The sequence below is a fragment of the Sphaerodactylus townsendi genome, linkage group LG04 (assembly GCF_021028975.2).
Source record: "Sphaerodactylus townsendi isolate TG3544 linkage group LG04, MPM_Stown_v2.3, whole genome shotgun sequence".
In the NCBI taxonomy this organism is placed as follows: domain Eukaryota; kingdom Metazoa; phylum Chordata; class Lepidosauria; order Squamata; family Sphaerodactylidae; genus Sphaerodactylus; species Sphaerodactylus townsendi.
The window spans coordinates 52,297,410-52,322,893 of NC_059428.1; the positions used below are offsets into that span (position 1 = coordinate 52,297,410).

General features: G+C 41.1%; 1 protein-coding gene across 3 annotated transcripts in view; it reads right to left on the bottom strand.

Moving 5' to 3' along the window:
• The window catches only part of CADM2 (cell adhesion molecule 2), a 516,061-nt gene that overhangs the window by 39,784 nt on the left and 450,793 nt on the right, over positions 1-25,484 (bottom strand). For 2 of the 3 annotated variants that reach the window (XM_048492993.1, XM_048492992.1), the window contains one exon: positions 22,040-22,156. The exons of the other annotated variant lie outside the window; for it this stretch is intronic. In XM_048492993.1, the coding sequence (XP_048348950.1) occupies positions 22,040-22,156 (117 nt within the window). The remainder of the gene's footprint in view (positions 1-22,039; positions 22,157-25,484) is intronic. 3 annotated transcript variants of the gene reach the window in all.

Sequence of the window (25,484 nt, forward strand, 5' to 3'; positions counted from 1 at the left end):
CTGCCAGCAATTCCAGAAGTCACAGTACGCTACAAGAGATCTCTTTTTTTTTGCTAAAAATCTCAAGACACTGAGAGCCAATAACAAATCTCACACTTTGGCAGAGTGTCAGGTAATGGAGGAGAGCTAGCCCCAATGGCAATCAAAGACTCATTTCTTTTTTAAACTCTAAACTCCAGAAATATTGGGAACAGATGCTTCAAAGAAAAGCCAGGAGCTTCTGGAGTCCAAACAGGTCACAGACTTTGGTAACTTGGAGATGGTTAAATTGAACATGTTACTGCATTCAAGTTTTAAAGGCCTGAAAGATAGATGGAGCAAAGTTCTGACAGCCACCCTTGTGGCTGCTTATGGCACTGCGATAATATTACTTGAAAACCAGGACAACACTAGTAAGTCTGATTAATGTCTCGTCATCCAGACAGAAAAAATATACAAAATGTGAGCCTGAAACTTATTTATGATGCAAAGAAATCTTATAGACACTAAAACATTAAACATTTCAGACATTTAAAAGATTAAAAATACAAATATATGCCTAATATTTTAAAAAGTTACAGAAAACACACAATATTAACACATGAACACAAAAAAGTATAAACACAAGACACACTCGAAGAGGGAGGAGGTGTTATAAGAGTTTGTGAAGGAATGCCAAGAAAAACAAAAGTTTTCACCTACTGATGGAAGACAACAATCGGGGGAGATATATAAAAATATCCCTGCAGAGTTGCAAAGTTTTGGCATCACAAAGGAGTAGAGCCCTTTCTCAAGCTTGCACCCATCTATCCTCAGATAGTTGGGGGGCACTCAAAGCAGGGGCTCTGAAGATGATTGGACTGGCTGATTAGGTTATGGAAGTAGGCAGACCTTCAGGTAGGCTGGCCCCAAAGAACATATATGCTGAGGCCGCACTACTGATTAGAATAGTCTTGGCCATCTACACTGGCTCCCAATTTGCTTCTTGGCCAATTAAAGGTGCTGGAATTGATCTTTAAAGTACTTTAGGGAGAGCATGACTCCAACCAGAACATGAGATATCCCCACACCTGGGTCAAGCGTCCCCCCTTCCCCCTTCCCCTGGAATCACTTCTGTTTTGTTGGGATTAATTTTCATCTTGTTAACAATCATCCATCCAAAACCTGCCTCCAGGCACCTGTTTTCAGTTTCCACAACCTCTCTAGGATCTGCGGGAAATGAGAGATACAGCTGAGTGTCATTCATATACAGGTGGTGACTCAGCACTAATTTAAACTTTCTCTTCTGAAATTAAACACCCCCCCCCCCCATGATTACAGTATAATGTGGCCTTCACTTCTGTAAACATGATCGGAAATGTAATTGGAAGCAACAGAGACATCAATGCAAACAATTCTAGTACTAGTAACATATCATCAATAGTTGTACAGCGGTTAGAGCATTAGAGTATGATCTGGGAAACCTGGGCTGAAATCCTTGCTCTAACATGAAAGTTCACTAGATGCCCTTGAACTCGTCACTCTCCCTCAGCATAACTGACATCACAGATTTGCTGTTGTGATGCTGAGATGGAGAAGGGGTGAATAATGTTTTAAGATGTTTTGACTTCCTGTTGGGGAGAAAAGCTGTCTATGAGCCACTAAATAAATAATGTGGACTATATAAGTGACTTCGGTGACAGAGGGAAAGAAAACAAAAAGACTGTCCTAACAGAAATCCTATCACTTTAAATTTCACAAAGGTAGACATACAAATGATAAACCTTCAGAAACAATGGGACCACATTTCAAGTTGTAGAAAAAGACAGAATGTTAAAGCTTGTGCAATATTAAGTAGACTATGCAGTATGTAAATGCAGATTTGAGAAGACCACAAAGACAGTATAGAAGTGAGGCTTTCTGTATGTGTGACTGCATTTAGAAATTCATACTTGTGTGTATGAAAATAGAACAGAAGCAGAGCTTATGGGCGGGAGGATGTAAATTGGTATTTCCATTTTGTCTAGTGCTTTCTTGTTACAAATCTCCAAGAACGGCGGCGGGGGGGGGGGGGGGGGATATCCTTGATTAAAGATTGCTTCATTTTTCCTGAATTCATGTTATTCAATTCACAGCAGGATTACATTACTGGTAATCAAACTTTTCATACATTGCATAAATCTGAAGAAAGACAAAACAGTACTCAACTTGTTGCCCTCTGTGGCAGAACAGGCCTGCCTTTGATCTGTAGGCTCTATTCCACCCACCCTCTCCCAGGGATTCCCAACTCCTCCTGTAGGGGCTTTTCTCTTTCTCTCCCCCCCCTCTCTAGAGTAACAGCTGCCACCACCAGATCTTTGTAGGAATCTCACACTGGGGAGGGTCCCTCCCAGCTTCTTTTCCAATGCTGAGCCCTTGTTTCTGTGTGTCATGCTTCCCTGCTCCTGGGCACCATGAGGATGATTTACGGCATGGTGCACCCTTGGAGGAATAGCTGCTTGCCAACTGCCAATCTTCTCACCTCCTGGTGCCCCCCCCCTTTGTAAAATAGCATGACCAAGATGATGGAGATCTGTATGGTACAGAGAACTGCTACCGCATCCAATGTTGAAATGTATTTATTTTTAAAAAATGTTTAAAGCATACTTCTAGCACAGGACCAGTTTGGATAAGAGATTCAAAAGAAATGAGAAATAAATTCAATTCCTTTGACCCTCCCTCTATACATATCCTATCAGATGGTATCATAGGGTAGATTCTTAAGCTTAGAATGTTACAGATCTCACAGAGTTCCCATTACCTGGAAGATTGTGCCAGCTCCCTGGGATAGCACAAAGCCAGTATGGCTGCCTCCCCCAGACCTCTGGCAAGAACTCTGTCCTCCTTGAGTGTCCCAGTCAGAAGAGAGCTTCTTCCTTGATCCCAAGAGTTTTATCAGTTCCCAGTCCCCATCCCCTTGACCTAGGCAGTCTGTGTCAAGGAGGTTTTTCCTGCTAGTTTCAGAAATCCTCTTCTGGATGCTCTTCTATCCTTTAAGACCACCAAATATGTGATACCTATTTGGAGGAAGGGGGGAATGTTGGCCCATTCCATTGTCTCTTACTATCCTATTTGCATTTATAAATAGGTGGCTTAGGTGAGGCAGATAAGTCTCCTGCCGAGAGGAAAATATACCACCGTATTTTAAAAGTGATAAATCCTATAAACAATGGCTTTGCCATTTCAGTTTCCATCAAGTGAACAGCAAAACTCTCCACATTAAAAAAGAGGCGAGGAGAAGTGTCAGAATCACCCCACAAAAATATTGTGCTTCTAAGTTTCCTTTGAAAAACACTTTCTCATCAATTGTGGTTGCACTGTTATTTTAACTTTCAACAAGAATTTCCTTTCTTAGCTTAATATGCACACACACACAAAGGTCAGGTTTAAAAGTGTCTGCAAGACTATTCACACCAAGCACCATTAAATTTGGGAAGGGGAGATCACCCTTATAAATTAATATACATCAAATCAGACTGCAGAATTGTACATAATATTTTATGTAACTTTACATAAATTTTACATAATATTTATCATTGTTTCAGAATTTTGAATAATATTTAACACAGTTTTACATAATATTTTTCTTGAATTTTTGAGGATTGATATTGCAACTAGATGTGGCTTTATTTCAGACTCAAGGTATCTCCTCAGTCTTTTGTCAGTATTATCATAATTAAGAATGCAGTCCTAAGAGGGGAATCCAAATGTGCTCAGGGAGCCAACCATTATGGTGGTGAATCTCTGAGGTGGATTCCACATGGGAGAAAAACAGTAAAAAAACACAGTTCCAGGGGCGCTGTTTGCATGGCTGCCACCTCTGAATCGAGGCAGCGCCGTGCTTTTCCCGGGGAAATGCTGTTTTCCTGCCTTGCTCCATTTCCCCCCACATTCACTTTCTCTCCTTGCTGGTCTCCACAGGGACGGGGAGGCATCTCCACATTGCCCTTCGACCAGTAGTGGGATTCAGCAGGTTCACAACACTTCGGCAGAACCGGTTGTTAAAATTGTGCTTGTTAACAACCAGTTGTTAAATTATTTGAATCCCACCACCGGAACCAGTTGTTAAATTATTTGAATGCCAACCCTGCCTTTGACCCCTGGAGGTCAGAGGGCAGCATGGGCATGCCTCTCAGTCCCCGTGGAGTTCAACAAGGAGAGAAGGTGAGTGTGGGGAAAGGAAACGGAGGCGCCTCTGTGCGGAGGCACCTCCATGGGAAGCAGTTGCTCTTGGGCCTCTTGCACCTCAGTGTACAAATGGCCCTGGAACTCCTCTGGCATCATATATACCAGTGGAATGCCCCTGCCCGTGTGGAATCCATCTGAGTTATGTAGCCACTCCACTCCTCTCAGCCATCAGCACAGCCCTGCAGCATGATTGTGTATAGTTCTGGGGAGCATAACTGAAGTTAGTTGGCTCCCTAAGCCCTTTCAGACCAGGAACACCTCTTTTCAGAGGTAAAAATTATATCAACAAAAAACATGGTACAGATCATAGGTAGTAACTATATTCAAAAATCAAGTGCTTCTTCTCTTCCCCCCAAGCAGGAAGCCTGCGAGGGGGGAAGGGAGAGGGGTCGGGGGCTATTTTCCGCCTCCACGTGACCCACCAGCATGCGCCTGGTGTGCGGCGTGCATCCCAGCCCCCTTACAGCTATGCCTCTGAATGTAGGACAGGTGAGAGTGGTTTGGAGGGTGCCAGCAGCTGATGGAGGGACTGCAGTGAATTTCCATCCCATGGCCCACAGAATGGAGTCCCTAGAGGGTCACAATCAACATTGCTGCTCCCAATAAGGAGCAGCAGTGGGGTAGTGGTTAAGAGCAGGTGCATTCTAATCTGGAGGAACTGGGTTTGATTCCCCGGGTTTGATTCCCCGCTCTGCCACCTGAGCTGTGGAGGCTTACCTGGGGAATTCAGATTAGCCTGTGCACTCCCACACAAGCCAACTGGGTGACCTTGGGCTAGTCACAGCTTTTTGGAGCTCTCTCAGCCCCACCCACCTCACAGGGTGTTTGTTGTGAGGGGGAAAGGGAAAGGAGATTGTCAGTCCCTTTGAGTCTCCTACAGGAGAGAAAGGGGGGATATAAATCCAAACTCCTCCTCCTCCTCCTCCTCCTCCTCCTCCTCCTTCATCATCATAGTCACTTGTTGTTGCTGTATGTGTCTCTCTTTTGCTTTTCTGCAGCAAGGATCCAAAAGAGGAAAATCTGGCCCAGGCCAGTACTATCCCACCCCCATTCCACTCAGGTCAAAGTCCTAGCCTGCCTCCAGAAGTTGACTATTATTTTTAGACTGCTGCTCCAACTGCAGTTCTGTCCCACTTGCCAACCCAGGAGAAGAACTGACTGTTTCCTAGTGGCTCAGTCAGTGGAGGTGGTGTTTTGAGTCCCCAGTCCCTTCCTCCACTATCTATTCAATAAATTTTGTTTTCTATCACAACTGTGCCTCTGTCTATGTGAAGGTGGTGTCTCTGGTACTTAACACTCCATCATTATCTCAGAGAATCACCGTGGAGATGTCAACTATTTGCAAGTCATCTAATGTTTCCTGGTGCTGGTAGGAAAATTGTGAATGTGCTTTCTGGAGAAAGTCTGAAAAATTGGGAGTCAGGAGAGAACCTTGGGAGGTTCCGCATTCAGGGTTCCTGAAGTACTTTGAAGTACATTCCCTATGTTTTTAGGCTTCCCATGGTGCCTCTACATTCCCTGTGAGTGGGTGGCATGATCATGTCAACATCTGGCAGTGGCAGTGGCCACTACCAGTCTAACTGAATTGAGGTGAAGAAGACACTGTTGTTGGTAGTGGAGCATGCCAGTATACTTCTTGCAGCTGTCAGGAGCAATTTGGCCACTGCATGCTGCCGTGTCTTCTGGCTCATGGTGGCAATGCTTCTCTACCCTGGGACATAATGTTTAGATGGGAATATTGACCCTGAAGCACTGGAATGATTCATTTTTGTGTCCTTTTGTGTGTCCTCATAATCCAGGGTGTCCTTAAAGAGTAGGCAGTAGCAGAGGGCCTGCTTGGAGCAGAAGCCATCATGAGGGCCTCTGTGGTAGTGGGCAATCGTGGAATCAAGGTGTTGTGTAGTAAGGGCCTGCTGCCCTTCCTTCCAGGCCCCCCTATACTACCTGACAACTGCCCTTCCCGCTGCAAGAGTAGGGAAGTAGGGACACCATTTCTTGGCTACCAACAAAAGTACCTGAGGAAGGTGCCAGGACAGGCAGAGCCCTGGGAAGCCAGGAACTTGCCTCAGGGGACAGAGAGAAGAGGACCTCCACCACAGTGGTCACTCCACTTTCCCCAGCAGGGTGCTTGTTCGAAACTCCAGGGCCTGGCAACTTAGGCCTTCATTCCCTTGTGTGAGGAAGGAGGAGGTAGAGTTTAGAAACAGGGAAGCAGACAAAAGTACCCAGGCTGCTGAGGATTGAGAGAGCTGAAGTGACTGGTAGTCCAGGTGGTGATCCCAGAGGGGGTGAAACCTTTCCCATTCCACCTGAAATTCATAGCTGATGTTGTGGATCATCTCCATGTCCTGATCCCCATAAGATGAGCTGCAACAGCTAGGTTAGCCATGCTGCAGTCACTGGGCATCACAGAGTCCCAAGGACCTGCAGCTAAGGGCAAGGCCATGCAGTGGGTAAACTCAACATCTTCAGTGGTGGCAGAGTGAGGACAGTATGGAATGGGGAAGGTAAAGATGGAAGAAGCAGGCAGCAGCCTCCAGAGTTGGGTGGTATGGCCACTGGTGCTCAGTGACATAATGGAATCTGGCCCCTTGCCTGGTTCCTGGGCATTGGGCCCACTGATGGTTCAGTCTACTCCTTTACCCTCTCTTCCTTGTGGGTGGTGATCAAGTGTGAGTGGCTAGAGATCCTTCTTAGGTGATGGGTTGCTTTCTCCAGGAGTCATCAACGCAGGGAAGGACCACCAGCATCTGTGAAAGCAGATGCCAGGCATTTAGAAAGGCTGCTTGCTTTTTCTAAGGATGTCAAGGATGAATAGGTGTATACTGAGAGGATTCTGGGGAACCTGTAAGCAGTGCCTTGGGCTCCCACATGATGTCCTGCCCCAATGGCCCACTCTCCTGCTCTACCAGCAGTATGGGTGGCCCAGGAGTTGCCCTGCAGAACCTTGGGCAGTGTAGGTAGGTTGCTTGTTGGTGCAACTGCCAATGAACAAAGGATGCCTGCAACTGCACAAGAACATAAGAACATAAGAACAAGCCAGATGGATCAGACCAAAGTCCATCTAGTCCAGCTCTCTGCTACTCGCAGTGGCCCACGAGGTGCCTTTGGGAGCTCACATGTAGGATGTGAACGCAATGGCCTTCTGCGGCTGTTGCTCCCGATCACCTGGTCTGTTAAGGCATTTGCAATCTCAGATCACGGAGGATCAAGATTGGTAGCCATAAATCGACTTCTCCTCCATAAATCTGTCCAAGCCCCTTTTAAAGCTATCCAGGTTAGTGGCCATCACCACCTCCTGTGGCAGCATATTCCAAACACCAATCACACGTTGCATGAAGAAGTGTTTCCTTTTATTAGTCCTAATTCTTCCCCCCAGCATTTTCAATGAATGCCCCCTGGTTCTAGTATTATGAGAAAGAGAGAAAAATTTCTCTCTGTCAACATTTTCTACCCCATGCATAATTTTGTAGACTTCAATCATATCCCCCCTCAGACGTCTCCTCTCCAAACTAAAGAGTCCCAAACGCTGCAGCCTCTCCTCATAGGGAAGGTGCTCCAGTCCCTCAATCATCCTTATTGCCCTTCTCTGCACTTTTTCTATCTCCTCAATATCCTTTTTGAGATGCGGCGACCAGAACTGGACACAGTACTCCAAGTGCGGTTGCACCACTGCTTTATATAAGGGCATGACAATCTTTGCAGTTTTATTATCAATTCCTTTTCTAATGATCCCCAGCATAGAGTTTGCCTTTTTTACAGCTGCCATGCATTGAGTTGACATTCCCATGGAACTATCAACTAAGATGCCTAAATCCCTTTCCTGGTCTGTGACTGATAGCACTGACCCCTGTAGCGTGTATGTGAAGTTTGGATTTTTTGCCCCTATGTGCATCACTTTACATTTTGCTACATTGAACTTCATTTGCCATTTCTGAGCCCACTCACCTAATTTATCAAGGTCCGCTTGGAGCTCTTCGCAATCCTTTGTAGTTCTCACCACCCTACATAATTTGGTATCATCTGCAAACTTGGCCACCACGCTACCCACCCCTACTTCCAGGTCATTTATGAATAGGTTAAAGAGCACTGGTCCCAAAACGGATCCTTGGGGGACACCACTCCCGACATCTCTCCATTGTGAGAACTTCCCATTTACACCCACTCTTTGTTTCCTGTTTCTCAACCAGTTTTTAATCCATAGGAGGACTTCCCCTCTTATTCCTTCATTGCTGAGTTTTCTCAACAGTCTCTGGTGAGGAACTTTGTCAAAAGCCTTTTGGAAATCCAAGTAGACAATGTCCACCGGTTCACCCCTGTCCACATGCCTGTTTACACCCTCAAAGAACTCTAGTAAGTTTGTAAGACAGGATTTGCCTCTGCAAAAGCCATGCTGACTCTTTCTCAGCAGGTCTTGCTTTTCTACATGTTTTATAATTTTATCTTTAATGATAGATTCTACTAATTTACCAGGAACAGATGTCAAACTGACTGGCCTGTAATTTCCCGGGTCCCCCCTAGACCCTTTCTTAAAGATTGGTGTGACATTGGCCATCTTCCAGTCTTCAGGGATGGAGCCTGATTTCAGGGATAAGTTGCATATTAAAGTGAGAAACTCTGGTGGTGGGCACCTGCATTACAGACAACCCCTAGGATTGTACTATGTACTTCCTACAGCAATAAAAGGTGGACAAGAAGGAATGAAATTAAAAAGAAATCTCTTTTTAACACTTTCAATTAGTTCTAGGTTTCCTATAGTGTGAAACACCACTGTTCAACCCTGGAATTCATGTGTAATTTAATTATAATTTTAACCGGAAACAATGTTTAAGTAATGGAAACTTTTGATGTAATTAAAACTTTTTGTCCAATTTGTTAGTGAGCAAAGCTTGTAGCTGTTTCATCTGCAGAAAACAGAGTCAACTTGTAATCAGCCTTGAATACTGTGGATTCAGATGGAGCTCATCTGAATAAAGCTTGTAAATTAACAATGCAGAAGTACCCTGTTTGCAGCAACTTACTTTACTTGTAAACAGGATCTTCAAGGTCATACTCTATGGGTTTTTCTTTTATCTCATTGTTCAGAGAGATACTGCAGCCTCAAGATTTTACCAAGGTCATCTTTTATCCAGAAACGCAGTGCAATTAGTATCAATTCAATATTTCATCAAGCTCACCCTGGAAGTTATTAGCAGTATTTCAAGTGGGATGGCAGCACAAATAATAGCAGACCCCACTCATCTTTTCAGTTTCAAATGCACAGTTGATGATTTCAGTGTGTTGGTTTGTAAGGGGGAAAAAGCTTTTTAAATACAATATGTAGAGAGACATGTCTATATCTGATCTTTTCTTTTTTTTAAATTCTTTTTTTGTCATTTGTTAATCTTAACAAAAATCGCATAACAAATATATGGGTATTGCTACATCCAACATTATAATGAAACTGAAATATCTAACTGACTATTTTGTTTTATCATTATAATGAAAACACCTAAGATAAAACAGAGTTATACCGAAAATATTGAAAATAAACTTTTAAAATAATTTTTAAAAACATATTTTAGAACATAGGAAATTACCACTGAGTAACAGTGAATACTCCACTGCTAGATAGGAAAAATACATATACCCAATTTAGATTAAGTCAAATCAACAGATCGAGTTCAGTGGGAGTTCCTTAATATGTAATTTTATTTATTTGGTTCCAAATTAATGTAACATCATTTACTTATATTTCTTATTTCATAAGCATTAGTATATAAATTCTCAGTTTGTCATATGTAAAAACGGAAGATTCCGATAATGTATCAAACCAGACAATTAACATTTAGACCTCAATAATTAGCCATACTTCAACCATATGATCAGTGAGGTACTGCTGGTAGGGTTGGCAATCCCCTGGAATTACAACTGATCTCCAGGGTAGACATTTAGACCTCAATAATTAGCCATACTTCAACCATATGATCAGTGAGGTACTGCTGGTAGGGTTGGCAATCCCCTGGAATTACAACTGATCTCCAGGGTAGACATTATGCCCTGTTGAGGTCCCTCCCATCCCCAAATATTGGGCTCTCTAGCGGCTATACCCCCAATTCTCCAAGAATTTTCCATCTGGGAATTGGCAACCACAGGTGTTGGTGTGTAGCTCCTTATTCAGTGTAGCTCCTTATGTAAATTGAAAATCTATCAGTGACTTGTTAATAGTATTCTGCGTTTCAGTGAAGCAAAATATAAACATAGCAAGTCTTGGGGGGGCATGGGTAACAACATAAAATTGCACTGATTTCAACAAATTTCCCCCTTAGGATTTGGAGAACCCTCCTCACTAATAAGGTGTCAGTACTCAGCACTAGCTAACACCACCATCACCAACCCAAAATGCTCCACAGCAATCCCTATATGACATCAAAGAACCCCCTCCTTCCAGTAATGTCTTTAGATATTACTTATGACTACAGACATATTACAGACACTGATAAAATGTTCAGAGACATGGATGAGAAACTGAAAAATGGGGGGGGGAGAGATGTAGGGTGATTGGTGACAGCTTTATTGTCATGTAAAGCCCCTTTGAATTTCACTTTATAAGCTTCATCAGGAGGATCAGAGTTATAGAATTCAATTGCTGTGGAAAGGTTGAGCAATAAAAACTCTGATTCCTCTGATGAAGCTTACACAGTGAAATGAGTAGGGGCTTTACATGACAATAAAGCTGTCACCAGTCACCTTGCATTTTCCCCCCCTTCCTTGGTTTGCTGACAGGTTGCTTGGTGTAGCCCTATTTTTCTTTCTCATATGGATGGCACATAATTTGACATCTTAATGCTGTCAGCAAAAAAAGCAACATCCTAACAGCCCAACTTGGAGGGGGGGGGGAGTTGCACCAAGGCTGGGAATTGTGAAGCCAAGCTGCCTCCTCAGCAGTTTGCTGCCCCACAACCAGAAGCCCAACAGGAGCATTCCACAACTCTGGTGGAACCACTGTATAAAGGTCAATGGGCCGTGCCTATGTTTTCGCTAGAGTAAATTTGTGCTGGCAAATCTGGCCATTCCTGTGCCAAAAGGGTTTGGGGAGCTAACTCCATCCCCATCCCTGGAAATACTCTTTTGGCACCAGCACAAGCTCTTGGGCCAGAGAGGTACAGGGACTGCTGTGCTGCTCCCCGTGCTGGAGTAAGTGCCCAGCGCCACTGTAAATGTCATCTATGCTGGCACACCATCTCCTCAGAGCTTTCTCTCCCTTCCTTGTGGACTGCATTGTAACAGCAATTCTAGAGTTTACTCAGAATCCTGCTAAGGTCTATTCTCTGAGGCTTTCCACCCTGAAATGTGTTCTTAGGATCATGCTGGAAATCATCCACATGCCTCTAATAGCAGAAATCAATGAAATTCTAAAATGGCACATTCCTAGCAAACACTTCGAGCTTTGTGATGAACTTCCATGAAGCTAGGAACAGTATTCTACATTTGACAGACCCTGATCCAGTTCCCCACAGCAATTTCTTACATTTTCATAATATGATGCCTTCTTTTCTTGGATGGCAAAGTTTCTTTGCTGTAATGCCCAGAAGAATGAGCACACTGAAGTAATTTTACTTTTTTACATTCTTCTTTGCATACAAACTTGAGAATAGAAGAAACGTATCAATTTATTTATTAAAATATTTATAACCTGACTTTCTCTTTGCAGCTTGAATTGGCTTTTAGTTATTGCATGAATGCTGTAAACATCAAATAAAAACATTATTAAGAACACAAAAACACACAGAGAGCTGCAGTTTGCAAAATGAAACAACCTTGCTCTTTTACCCAAACCTTATTTTCCCACCACGCTACAATCCTGTTTTTATAGCTGTGGCTGGGATCAAGACAGCGGTGTATGTACCCCACAGAGGTCATGTCTTCCCTAGGTTCAACTCCCAAATCTCCAAGAGTTTTCTACTCCCCCTCAACCCCCACCAGTGGCCCGGAAATACCTAGCAACCCTATTTCTAAGCCTCTGGATGAGGAAGGGGCAGGGGAAAAAAAGAGGAAGAAAGGTAAAGCTGTAATGGGAGGGGTGGGGAGGCAAAAATGTTAAATCAGAAAGCTGAAGATGGAGAAAGGGAATGTGAGTTAGAATTAGGACAGAACCTACCAGGGTGAGAAACAGAAAATTGTAGGTAAGTAGGAAGGTGACATCAAGACAGAAAGCCGAAGATGAGAAAGAGATACAAAAATATATAATTATGGTTTGTTCTAAGACCATAAATAAATTTGACTGATATAATTATGTAGATAGGTAAAGCTGCAAATAGAAAGAAGAGGAAGAGAAAAAAAATGAAGAAATGAGACCCCCCCCCCCCACTGTGGTTTCCGGACTTCTAAAGGAACTTCTTTGCAGTTATATTTTATTAAAGAGTATGCCTGGATTGTTCACTTGTATAATTTCTTCAAAGAAACTACAGCTAGGCCATGCATACGTGGTAGACCTGGCCCTCCCACAGCTTGTGTTTGGTTTTTGGAATTGTCCTAACTTGCAAATTAGAATTCTATTCAGACTTTGAGTAAATGAAAACACAAGAAATATCATAGATTATTATTTAGAAATGAGGATACCAGGGGAAAACACACACACAAAGCAATCTGAAGAGAAGTCCTAGCCAAGCAGGAAAATCTGGAGAGAAAAGCTTTAAGCAAGCTTATAAAATAATTAATAAAGACCAAAATTAGAAAAGTAATTTCTCCCTTGGAGGTCAAAGCAAGAAGACGTATCAGTTTAATTAATTGACTAACAATGATACTGTTAAGAAATGTGATTAAAAGCTATCTCTTTAACATGCTGCTGAACACTGCTGCTTTAAAGGTTAGGCACTGATCACACCATTTATTATTAGTTATACATATGTGTAACCTCATTAACAGCCGTCTTAGAGGTAAGTTCTTGGGCACCATTTAGGCAAGCTGCCCTCTTTTTTGTTTTGTTTTTTCATATGCTATTGCTTTGTGCTGTATTTCTTTCTCAGTATCTTGGAAAGTAGTAAGGTATTTTAATAAGATCATGCAGAAGAAAAGATATTGAATGTACAAGCAGGTGATGTTTCCATATTTTAAAATAGAACTACTGTCCAGCTATTTCTTGCAGCTTAAATCCTAATGGGAAAGATGCTACAGCTAATGTTTCCACTTATACATACACCAAAAATAACAAAAAAGGGTGAGAGTATATAATTTCACAGGTTGCAATGCTGCAGTTTGGTGTTATGAAATTCAAACATTCAGATTTAAACTAGAGCACATAGTGATAAAATCCTCGGTACTTCAATTAATTTAAAGTAAGTATTTCTTAAATATAGATGTTTAAATGGTACCTTATGATTCTTTTTTAAAAACACTACAGCATGCTAAGTGATAGTAAGGATAGAAAGAAGTACAAAGTTGCACAGGTGTGCAGCATAATTTATTAAAATTAATATATTTTATAGACACACTGAATATAAAACAAAGGCTTTGAGTTTCAGTAGTAACCATCTGTAAGCACAATGCTATTTTCTATTAAAATTGCTGTACATTCTCCAGGTGGCAAAAAAATGTGTGTGGGGGGGAGGGGGGTGTTAAGGGATAACTTTAATAACAACGTGAGTATTGGAGGCTTGGCAAATATATAGGTTACTGGAGGTTGGTGAATAGTTACAAATATACAGAAGAAAGAGAAATTATGAAGGCTGCAATGCTAATCTTAACACCGGTAGACGAGAAGCAAAAGAAAGAAAGAAAACTTGCCAAGCTCCTAACTACTTTGCCATAATCAAAACTAGTTTAAGACTCCCCTGAGCAAATACTGCTGATGCATAAAACAAAAGTTTTTTTTTCCTTTTTCTGTAGCAAATTGCCCATTACTCCATACTGTCCACTATGAATGCATACATCACATCAATATTAAAGTCAGGACCATTTTGCATAACATATAATATTAGTATCGCCTTCGTTCTGATTGTTTCATTTTGTGATTTACAGCTGAAACCTGAGCAGTAATTATTAGATCAAAATGCAACTGTGGAATCACTTCCAAACTCATGTGCAACATTTAAAACATGCATACTGAATCAGAGATGCTACATGGCTTATATCAAAAGTCTGTAAAGAAGACATTATTAGACTTTAGATTCATGTTGTATAGCTGCTGGCAATGTCAAAACTGTATGTGTTAAATTCTGTCAAGTTGCTTCTAACTCATGGTGACCTTATTAATCAATGTCCTCTATAATGCGCTATTGTTAACAGCCTTGTTCATGTCTTGCACACTGAGGTCCGTGGTTTGCATTATACACTCAATCCATATCATGTCGGGTTTAACCTTCCTAGGATTATTGTTTTATCTTCTCATAATGTCACCAAAGTATGACATTTTCAGTTTAGTCCTTTTTGTTTACAGGGTCAGTGCAGGCTTGATTTAATCTAGAACCCACTTATTTGTTTGGGGTTGTGTTTTTTTTTTTTTGGCCACAGTATTCACAACACTCTATTCCAAGATCCCATTTCAAAAGAATCTATTTTTTACCTTTCAGCTTTCTTCCATGTCTAGATTTTATACTCATACCCATACATAGGAATACTGTGGCATGAATTACACTTAAGAATCTTCTGTAACTCCTTCATGGCTGCCATTCCTAGTCTCAATCTCCTGATTTCTTGGTTGTAGTCACCTTTTTGGTTGAAAATCATCCAACAATTAACATTTTCTCCTTGTTCACCTTAAAACTGAGTAATTCTCCAGTAGTCATTACTTTTGTCTCCTTGACATTCAGCTATAGTCTTGTTTTGGCACTTTCTCCTTTAACTTTCAGCAGTAGTCGTTTCAAGACTTTGCTATTTTCTGCCAGTAATGTAGTATCATCGGCATATCTCAAACTGTTAATATTCCTCCCCCCAATTTTCACTCCACCTTCATCTAAATCTGATCCAGCTTTACTTATGATACACTTTGCATACAGATTGAAGTGGTAGGGAGATAAAATACATTCTAACACTTTTGACAAGTGGAAACCATTCTGTTTCTCCATGTTCTATCCTAATAGGAGCCTCTTGCCTAGAATACAGGTTGCACATCAAAATAATCAAATACTGTGGCACGTCTGCTTCTTTTAAAATCAGCCCCAGCTTTTCATGATCCACACAGTCAAAAGCTTTGTTGTAGTCTATGAAACTCTGCTGATTTCCTTCAGAAATATTCTCATGAGCTCCAGTAATCAGTGTAAATTTGCAATGTCTAGTGCCTCTTTCTTTTATGAATCCAGCTTGAATGTCAGACAGCTTTCATTCCATACATGGTAAGATTTTGTGCATCACTTTACTCATGTGAGAAATTAATGCAATGGTCTGATAGTTGCTGCAATCCTTGACATCTTTTTTGGGGGTATTGCAATGCCAAAATCACAACACTAAAAGTACTTATATTGCCTTAAAATATCTTAATTTTGTTTCCTATTAGAATGTTTAGAAAACTAATGTAAACAAATAGAATTTCTAGTCATCTCTAGTCTTAATGTTCATTACTGGTGAATCCAAATTTGCCAGGTGCCCTGCTATAGTGGGAGACTCACCCTTGGCAAACTGATGTTCCAGCTTCTGCTCCTTTCGGTGGTGGGATAACTTTTTAAAACGATAGGGTTGTGCACATGGCATGACATCAGTCCCAGGGAAAATCAGAAATGGTATCATGTAGCAACTATATGGCTTCACGTTAAAGTTTCTGGCAATTCCAAGAAAGAAACTGGCACATATAACTCCTATGTCCTTACTACCCCATCTCCCAGTGAAATAATCAGGGGACAATCAGTTGGGGTTGAAGACCATTGAGAGGAGCCTAAGGTCATTTCACCTCAGAGTGATGAAATCCAAAAGCCTGGAGATAGTAAACCTATAGCCCAATGATCTAGAAATCTTGTCAATACTTCTCTGACTAGTTGGGTAAGAGTAGCTGCTCACAAGTACAGCAATAAAATCCATGGCATCCTGTTATTTCAATGATTACACACAAATTTGTTTGGGAGTCATTATGGCTGGACTGCTGTAGGGACACTAAGGTTTCCAACATTCACCTTAGATCCTCCTTTCAAACCACACTGCCTGTGTGTCTGCTGTCAGAGGTGAGACAGGAGCTAAGCAGAGACAGAACTTTTTCAGTAGTGACATATGGAATGTCCTTCCTGTTAAAGCTTGACTGACACTTATGTTATTCTCTTTCAGGTGCCAAAACATTTCTGTTTACCCAGATTTTTAATTAAGAAGCTGATTTTCAAACAATACTTTTATAGTGTGCTTTCAGTCTGAAAATTATTAACTTCCTTCTTAAACTGGGTTTAAAATGCTAGGTTTTAATTAACAACTTTTTTTGTGTTTCCCTTGTTTTATTTTGTATGCTTCTTTGAGAAGGTTCCCTACAGTGGCAGCATATATTATTTCCAGGTATATTGTGGATTGTCAGTGGTATGACTGTCTACATTAGCCCTGAAAGTGAGTGGTACCCAGAGTCCTGATGTGGCCTGAAAGTAAATTAGCTGATGCAAAACTGCTTATAAAGTCAATGGTATGAAATTCAGGAAATGATCTTCAGTTGAGCTTCTCTCAACCAAACTCATAGGAAATATATTACCATTCTGTACCATCCCATTAGGATAAAGTCTATGATTGGATCCTAAATTGCTAAGTGGATTGGTGGATTGCTAAGTCCCTCCTAGCAGCCATTAGGAGGTTGAGGGAGGCTGGTTCAGAATTGGAGATCTATGTCCCTTGTGCAATGATATCACTTCTATTTTGATATGGAAGCGTCAGTGTAGCACTGGGGATAGTATTTTTAGGCAAGTGCTAGAGCATCCCCCAGTTATGATAGACTTTTTGGGAAAAGTGATAGAGCTTCCCCCCAGTGTGATGCTGGTTCTACCGCATCAAGCCAAAAGTTATATAATTGTGTAGGGGACACAGATTGCTCCTCTCTTTTTGCCAACTTGCTTCTACCACCTAGATAAGTGTCAGTGGGAAGCAGGATGAATTGGTGGGTGATTGCCCAGCATTAGAAGACAGTTGGAAACCCTGGATGGGGTGGGGGAGGGACACAGATGAAGTACCCGCTAGAAATTTCCTCTTTGTGCATTAAGCATTTTCTTTTCTTGTAGTCCTGCAGGAGTTGCCACTCTACATATCTGGATCTGTGCACTTTTCTTGACTTGATTCTTCATTTTTTTCAGACAAGACTACATCTTCCTCACAACACTGAATTGTACTCATAGGTTTGAAGTTAATGGGCAATGCTGAACTTAGGAAGGGAGGTGAGGCAGAATATCACATGCGGACAGGGCATAAGGGAAAATATGTGCCTGAATAAGTGAGTAAAAAGCTAGATGGAAACACCTTTCATTAAATTCTATTATTAATGATCCAAGTAGATTTAGTAACTTTTCAAGGTTGCTTCCTGAACCTTATGCAAATGAAAAGCCTATCTGGGCTGCAAATCCTCAGAATTAACTGTAAATTTTACTTACCTGTGTTACACATAAACTATAGTCCAGGCACCAGTGTCATAAAGAATCACTATAGTGTGAAATGAGTTAATGGTTAAGATGGGTGCTCTAAAGTAGGAGAGTTATATGTTCTGTAAAATGTCCGTATTGAAATAATGCCTTTTGTGACTGCATATGGAATGCCAAGAAAAGACAAATTTAATGGCTCTTGAAATACAGGGATTATGATTAATGATAAATGATGACAACACAAATTTAGAGGCCTTATATTAAAATATAGCTTCAACAAAGGAAGAAGAGGTCATCCAATTGCATCTCTGTGGAAATAGGTGTGTTTTTTTATTTAGCTTTAAGATCAGGGTGGATGATTGACTGGCATTAGTCCACACTATAATTCTATCCTGGTCTTTATATAAATCACGGCACTAGAATCAACTAGGCCCGTAATTGTGGCAGAGCACGTTGTAAGCGCTCCAGAGGAGGGGCATGTGTGACTCTGGGCTGGCCGGGCGGCTGCGTCTTACCACCCGGCAATGAGTGTGCTGGCTCACATGGGCATCAGGGTGAAGCACGTGCCCTATATAAGGCAGCATGCGGTTGCTTCGGCTCCTTTTTTGATTCCTGGAAGTGAACTGACCCACCCACCCTCCCTGAAGCATGGGATGGGAATTTAGGTTTATCATCGCAGCCCTTGTGGGGCGGTTTGGGCAGAGGAGCGCATCTTTTTGGGGGGGCGAACTTGCATGCTGGACCTCCCCGCCTATGGGGGCCTCCATAAGAGGCTTAGGGCAGGGCAGGCTCAAGGCACATGCCGCAGAGGCCTCTGCTAGCGAGCTCAAGACCCCAGCAGTGTGGGGGCCACGAAGAAGGGACAGATGCTCCATGGCCCAGTACCTCTCTGTCCTCCCCAATAAGTTTGAGGTTGAAGCCAGGATCAGCCATGGATGCTGACCGGCAGATAAGGTGCACTCCTCTCGCTCTCACAGCTTCGGTATAATAATTATATTAATAATTATATTAATAAAGGGCTGCGGCCCATTTCAATCCAAGCCGTGTCTGTAGTTATTACAAAGTAGACTCTGCACATCTGGCTGCAATAGACGCTGGGTTGCCAGCCCCCACCCCCCCGGGCACTGATAGAGGGTGCAGGGCTAGAGTTGCCAGATCCTGGTTGAGAAACTTCTGGAGATTTGGAGATAAAGTCAGTGGAGGACAGGAATCACAGAGGGGTACAATGCTTTAGAGTTCAGGCAAACTGATCTCTATAGTCTGGAGATCCCACCTGGAGGTTGACATCTCTAAATAGATAGAGAACACTCTCTTTGGTAGGCAGTAATGCTATCAACGGACTGTCTGCTAAATGTTGGCAAGATCTGAGTTACTATTAGACCAGAATGCCCTGGGTCCAGAAACAATTCAGCACTATCTGATGATTTCAAGGGGTATAGAAAATCATTTTAAATTTATCTTTCAAATGTTTAAATAGCAAGTTCTTTATAAAAAACATCCTATTTAAAATTAAATTCAAGATTAATGACACATATAAACAAAAGTTTAACATGCTTGTATTTAAATTTGCAGGACAATAGTAAGGAGTTATACCCTCCACTGACTTCAGTGGGTTTAAATAGGTAAAACTCTATTGAGGATTGCACTGTGACTCATCTAAAACTGTCTAAAGTCCTCTGTCAAACACACATGATATTAAAAGTCGTTTTATTATTTAAGTAAAGAACCATGGCAAAACCCATCTTTAAAGTTCTTGAATACAGAACAATACATCACACACTAAAATGTTATTATGATTTTGATCCTGCGATTAAGAAGATGGAAATGTAATCAAAGCACTGGAATTCTGCCTGTAGCTCTAGGAGATGCCACCAAGTAAAATCATTGGAAGATCAACTACTGTACCTACCTGTGTTCTCTTAACTCTATGGTTTAGTCAGGTCACAAGTTATGAAAATTAACTCCCTAAAAACAAACAAGATATTTTTTTCATCCTCGGAAAATTAAAAGCTCTGTCTCTAACCTACTAGGTTTCGCTTGTGGAAATATGGTGTCTTAATTGTTTCAAATGATGAAAACTTGTATTTCTTTTCTAGACCATGAATAAAAGTGAAGGGAAGAATGAGGTCTATTTGTTTAAAAGGTTTTCAGAACTACCAAGAAGAATGCCAGTGTGATTTGTGAAAAATGTGTGTTACATTTAAGGTTGTTTAGTTTAAAGGAATGTGTGCATGTTTATGTGTCTGTGATTTACTTCCCACTAACACTCCTGACTCTCTGCAGCTTGACACACAAGTGTCATAGTTATAAATTTAAAAGCACCATAATTAGCAGAGTTATAAATTTAATAAGCAATAATGTACTTTGCTAAAGTTAGTTAAAATTACTGAATTTATGTACACAAATACAGACACCAATAGTATATACACATATTGTCATAAATAGTATAAGTTTTCAATTTAGTAAAATTAGTTTATTTTCGTAGTTATAACAATCTTATGCAACGTTCAAATATATGAAGAAATGTGAATAGAAAACTTGATTGAAAACATTGACTTCAATGGACTTCTTTTATTTATCTACTTACTTGATTTGGGTTTCAGTGAAACCCAAAGCAACTTACATCATTCCCCTCTTCTCCATGGCATCCTCCCAACTACACTGTGAGGCAGGGTTGGCAGTTCTGAGTTGGGAAACACTAGGAGATTTGGGGAGGGGAAGGTTTTCAATGGGGTATTCCAAAGCAGCAATTTCTCCAAGTGAACTAATCTTTGTTCCCTGGAGATCACATGACACATCCAATCTTCACCTGGAGGATGGCAACACTAGTGTGAGGTATGTTAGGTTGAGGAAGTGTAACTAGCCTAAGGTCATCCAGCAACTTTTCATGACAGTGAACAGATTTGAATCTGGGTGTCCCAGATCCTAGTCCTACAGTCTAATCACTACACCACACTAAGGCCGTTTCCGCACGGCCACGCTGCATTGGTCTATACAACGCTGACACTCACCTGGGACCGTTCACACGAATGGTCCCAGTAAAGGCAGGGAAGACTGCGCAGCGCTGCACCATCGCCCGATCGACGTACCTTCTCTGCGACCTTCCGGCGTGTCACCCGGACAGGGGACACGCCCCCCTGCCCTGCGCGACCGCTCTGGAGTCGCAGGGCAGTGGGGCATGTCCCTAGGCCCGGGCGACACGCCGGAAGGTCGCAGGGAAGGTACGTCAATTGGGAAAGGGAGGGATGTCACCTTCCAGCCACTGCCGTTCGCATGGCAGCGGCTGGAAGCCGTTGTTTTCCAAAAACCTCGCTCGGGAAGTTAGGTGGGAAAATGGCGGCTTCACGCCGCTGGGGGGGAGCGAGGGCGGCGCAGCTCCCCATGCAAACAGCTCCCTAGGGACGGCATTTTTGCCATCCCTAGGGCACTGTAAATGGCCTGTGCGGAAAAGGCCTAAGTCTCCACACTGTCTTTTTCTTGGTAACTGAAATCATTTTGATTTAAATCAATGTACTCTGAGAACCACCATAACAAGAAGCAAAAATGGGGAAAAGCTGTAGAGAGAAGACTTATGCTACAATCAGTAGCTCTGTCCAACAAGCAAAACAAAATACCATAAAGGCTGGGGTACTGGTTGAGGATATTGGTTGCCCAACAATGTCATTAGGATTTCATGCCGTTAGTAGAGACAAAGAATACAGTGAATTCAAATTTGAAATTGTTGTATTATCTAGGAAGAAAACTGCTATTCTCCAGCCAAACATGGGATTGTAAATATTGTTTGGATTGAAGAACCGATATTTTTTTTTAAAAAAATACTTTTTCAAATTATTATCTAGATCATCAAATACAAACAATAAACATTAATAAATTTCCAGTGCAATAAAATAGATGCCTTAAATTTGCAGATTCAGAATAAAACAGACGTCGGTAAAAAATTGGGCTGTGAAATAGTTCTAAATATATGGTTAAACTGAAATCTCTGACACATTCACAACATATTAGCAACAGAAAACAAAATAATCTTATTAAGAGATGATGTTAATTTTAAATTATGTATGTTTGCTTCCAGCACAAGTTTGGTGTGGCAATTGTAAAGGAAGCAACTGCTAATAAAAATCATTCCACCAACAAATGTTATTAGACAGAAATGTATGATGTATTGTTAAATCATTAATAACTATGTTAACTGTTGAAAATTAGCTCCTTAATACACTGCTAAATTTAAATCTTAAATATTCATAGAATCTTTGAAATATTTTGAATGTATTTTACTGGTTTTCTAGCTGTCATTGACTGTTTATGTTGTGATTTGCAGGCCATAACAAAGAAGCATACTGTACCTCTGGTGCTGATGGTTGTTGCCGATGGAACTGTGCTTGTTAAGGCTACAGTGGTTGTGACTGTTGCAGTGGTAAGGGAGGGGATGACAGTGGTAGGAAGCAAAATGTTGGAAACATCTGGTGAGTGGAAAAAAATATAAAATAAAATCATATCATGCAAACATAGAAGCCAGCATAACAATGATTCAGTTTCTAAATACACACATGTAAAAACGTATAAATTAAAACATGCTTAGCACAGACCAACAAAGGTACAGTAGTATACTTTAAAATTCTTGACATTAGATCACTCTCTCTTTTTTAATGTTCAGATATCAGTAGAGGCTTTGGAACAAAACAAAGCAACAAGACTGTTAACGTGACTGAGTTCTCAAAGAACAGGAGAGTGAATCTTTAAGTGACAAGAATCCTTTTCCTCACTGAGCCATTTTAAATGTCTCATACAGTAATAAAGCAAATACAGATGAACATGCTGTGTCAGCGTGGGAGATGAAAACATGACACCATCATGCTAAAATAAACACGTGTTAAGAGATGACTTATGTTAAAACACCTACTTTATGACAGACTATGTGAAATAAAACGTGGGCAAATGGCTACTAACTCTAAGAGCTGCTTTATGGGCTTTGCTTGTCTTCTTCCACATATTTGTTTTAGATACAGTCGTCTGCCAAGATCCAGAGCAGAAAACACATCAAAACCTTTACACTAGTGAACATCGAATGCTACTTAACATTTGTTGTATGGGTTACTCAACAAAAAAGGATAATTATTAACCAAAAGTATTTATTTGAAACCCAGTGCTAGGAATTATTTATAATTATGCTGTTAACTTTATGCCTGAGTTGTGATGAACCCTACCCATAAACAAACAAATAACATTTTCAAGTATACAAGCTGAAGACATGACTACTAAAACCCATAATAAATTTCCCTTAGCAAATATTTTGTTATTTTGCTATAAAGAGGATAAATACATTTACTGGCACCATCACTTCAGAAATAGTCAATGTGAATAAGTATGACTCAAAGCACTGGGGCAGTGCAGATATTAAAATCAGGCTTAAAGTATTTATTTGCTATTGCATAAAGTATCATTCTCTTCCAGGGAAGATGAGGGAAGCTAAAATTTTACAACATCACATGTGGCAGTTGGCTTTGACACTCTCCTGTACTCTTTTCCACAGATTGGAATTGTAAATTCATCTGTCGCCACTTCCTGGACCTCCTTCCCTGTAGAATGCTCCTGTTGGGTCTTAGTGCCCCCCAGCCCAAACACCAAGCTGGATCTGGTGGGACAGCACTGTCTCACCGGGCCCAGCAACAGCCTCTTCATTCCCCTGCCCACCCTCCCCCTGGCTCAAACATCAAGCTGGACCTGCCTGCCTCCCCTCCCCTCCCAACTCACCTGCCTGCTCATGGTACTTTGGGACTATTTTCTACTGTGGAAGAACGCACTCCCACCACACCACTACTGACCAAACTTACATTTTTCTGTGGAAAGGGGATAGTTAATACAATTGCTACACCCAAATTCCAAAATTATTTTAGCGTCTAATAAATAGCAGAATTATTGTATTGAGTCCATACTTGCAATTTTTTCCCTCAATAAAGGCATTTCTACAGATTCACCCTTTCATCCTTGGCTTATTGATATTTACATCTGTTTTTCACTAAGAGAGATTCCATGACCAACAACATTTAAGCAGGCTTTTCAAAAATCTAATGTTGCCACATTAATTGAAAGGACAGACATTAACAGTGTCTGGAGTATAACTGTCAAAACAATTAAGCAGCAGATATTGGTCCATACTGTTAATGATCATGTTTTGCAAAGTAACCTGTGCTTATATTGTTTATTGTGAAGTGAAATTGTTTTGTAAACCAGTAAGTTACATAAACAAAGCATTAAAAACCCTACTGAGCACGTTTACTGTATGGCTGTACTGTAAACAGTATAATATGCAGGACTCAGTGCATTCGTTAGTTGTGCTATAATGCTGCCATCTCAATATCTATCGCATTTCTTTTGTCACTTTTCCTCCTTACAAGTCAATGTACAGTTGGCAAGGTACAGTAGCAGATGAATAGAGCTCACAAGGGACACTGTTCTGAAGCATGTGCTCTGATTCTGGCAGTGCAATTGAAAGCAGAGTTACAATTTTCTAAGTCAATTGACTACAATGCACTTTGAAAGGTGTAACAGTGCTTCTGTAAACTGTGCTTCACACTTGACAGCAAACATTCCTGTGTTTCTATTATAGGTCAAAAGCAGTTGTGTCTGAACAAAATGCTGCCCATGTTCTAACACAGAAGCCTGTGACGCTCCCAAACTTACACATTCTGTCAATTTAAAAAAATCCAGCAAAATCTAATGTCTGGCAAGTAAAGCACACCATGCTCCTCTCCCCAGCTCACCATGACGAAAGGCTAGTGCATGTTTAAAATGGACTATTCAGTTCCTATTGGATTCAAAAGGAGACTTCTGGCATCCTATATAGTGGCTACTCCATATTAATCACAATAGCTTTTCTTGCAGGCATAGCTGTGCTAGAAGCATTTCCAAGGCAAAGTTCCAGCCTTGCAGTCTTTCAGCTTCTGCCATAAGTCTCCCTGAAGTGGGTCTTAATACTACCAAGTCATGCTGCTCTAATAGGCTTATAAAAGAATGAATAATGATTTCTAGGGCTCACCTCTATTTCAGTGTTTATTGGGCATGAATAGGGTGATATAGTGGTCCTTAGCATCTGGGGGAATGCTTCTAGCAAATCAACCTGATTTTAATACGTTCAGAGAGTTAACAAGGTATTGCTGCAGCTGCTATCTAGGCCATGTAAAAATGTTATGCTTATTGATGAGATCCACTGATATTATGAGAAGGAAAAGCTACTCCCATTTCATCAGTTCTAGGCTTACAGATATATTGCAGGCTTTTGGACATATACTGGTGTCTTAGAAGAATGACAAAACATATAGCTAGGTTTTCAAAATTAAGGTCTGTTTAGAAAGGTAAAAAATGCTGACAACACAAACATAAGGCAACTGACTCCCATTTATTGGACTTAGATAGAAGTGTCATTCAGTTATACACAATTAAATTCCAGCATACAGGTAGGCACTAGAAATCTCCCAGGATTATAACTGATCTCCGGACAACACCCTGGAGAAAATGGCTGCTTTGAAGGGTGGACTGTATGACACAGTGCTCCTCCGAGGTCCCTCTCACAAATCCCATCCTTTTAGGCTCCACCCCTAAAATCTCCAGGTATTTCCCAAGTTGGAGTTGGAAACTTTATATTATGGCCTGATCTTAAATCGAAGTTCATCAGTCTTTTCTCTGAAAGGTTTGCCAAGTCTTGCAGCCATAAACACACACAGTTGGAAATAATACTATAGCTCCTAAACAATGTATTAAAAACACCTTATTTGAAATGATCCTGGTTGC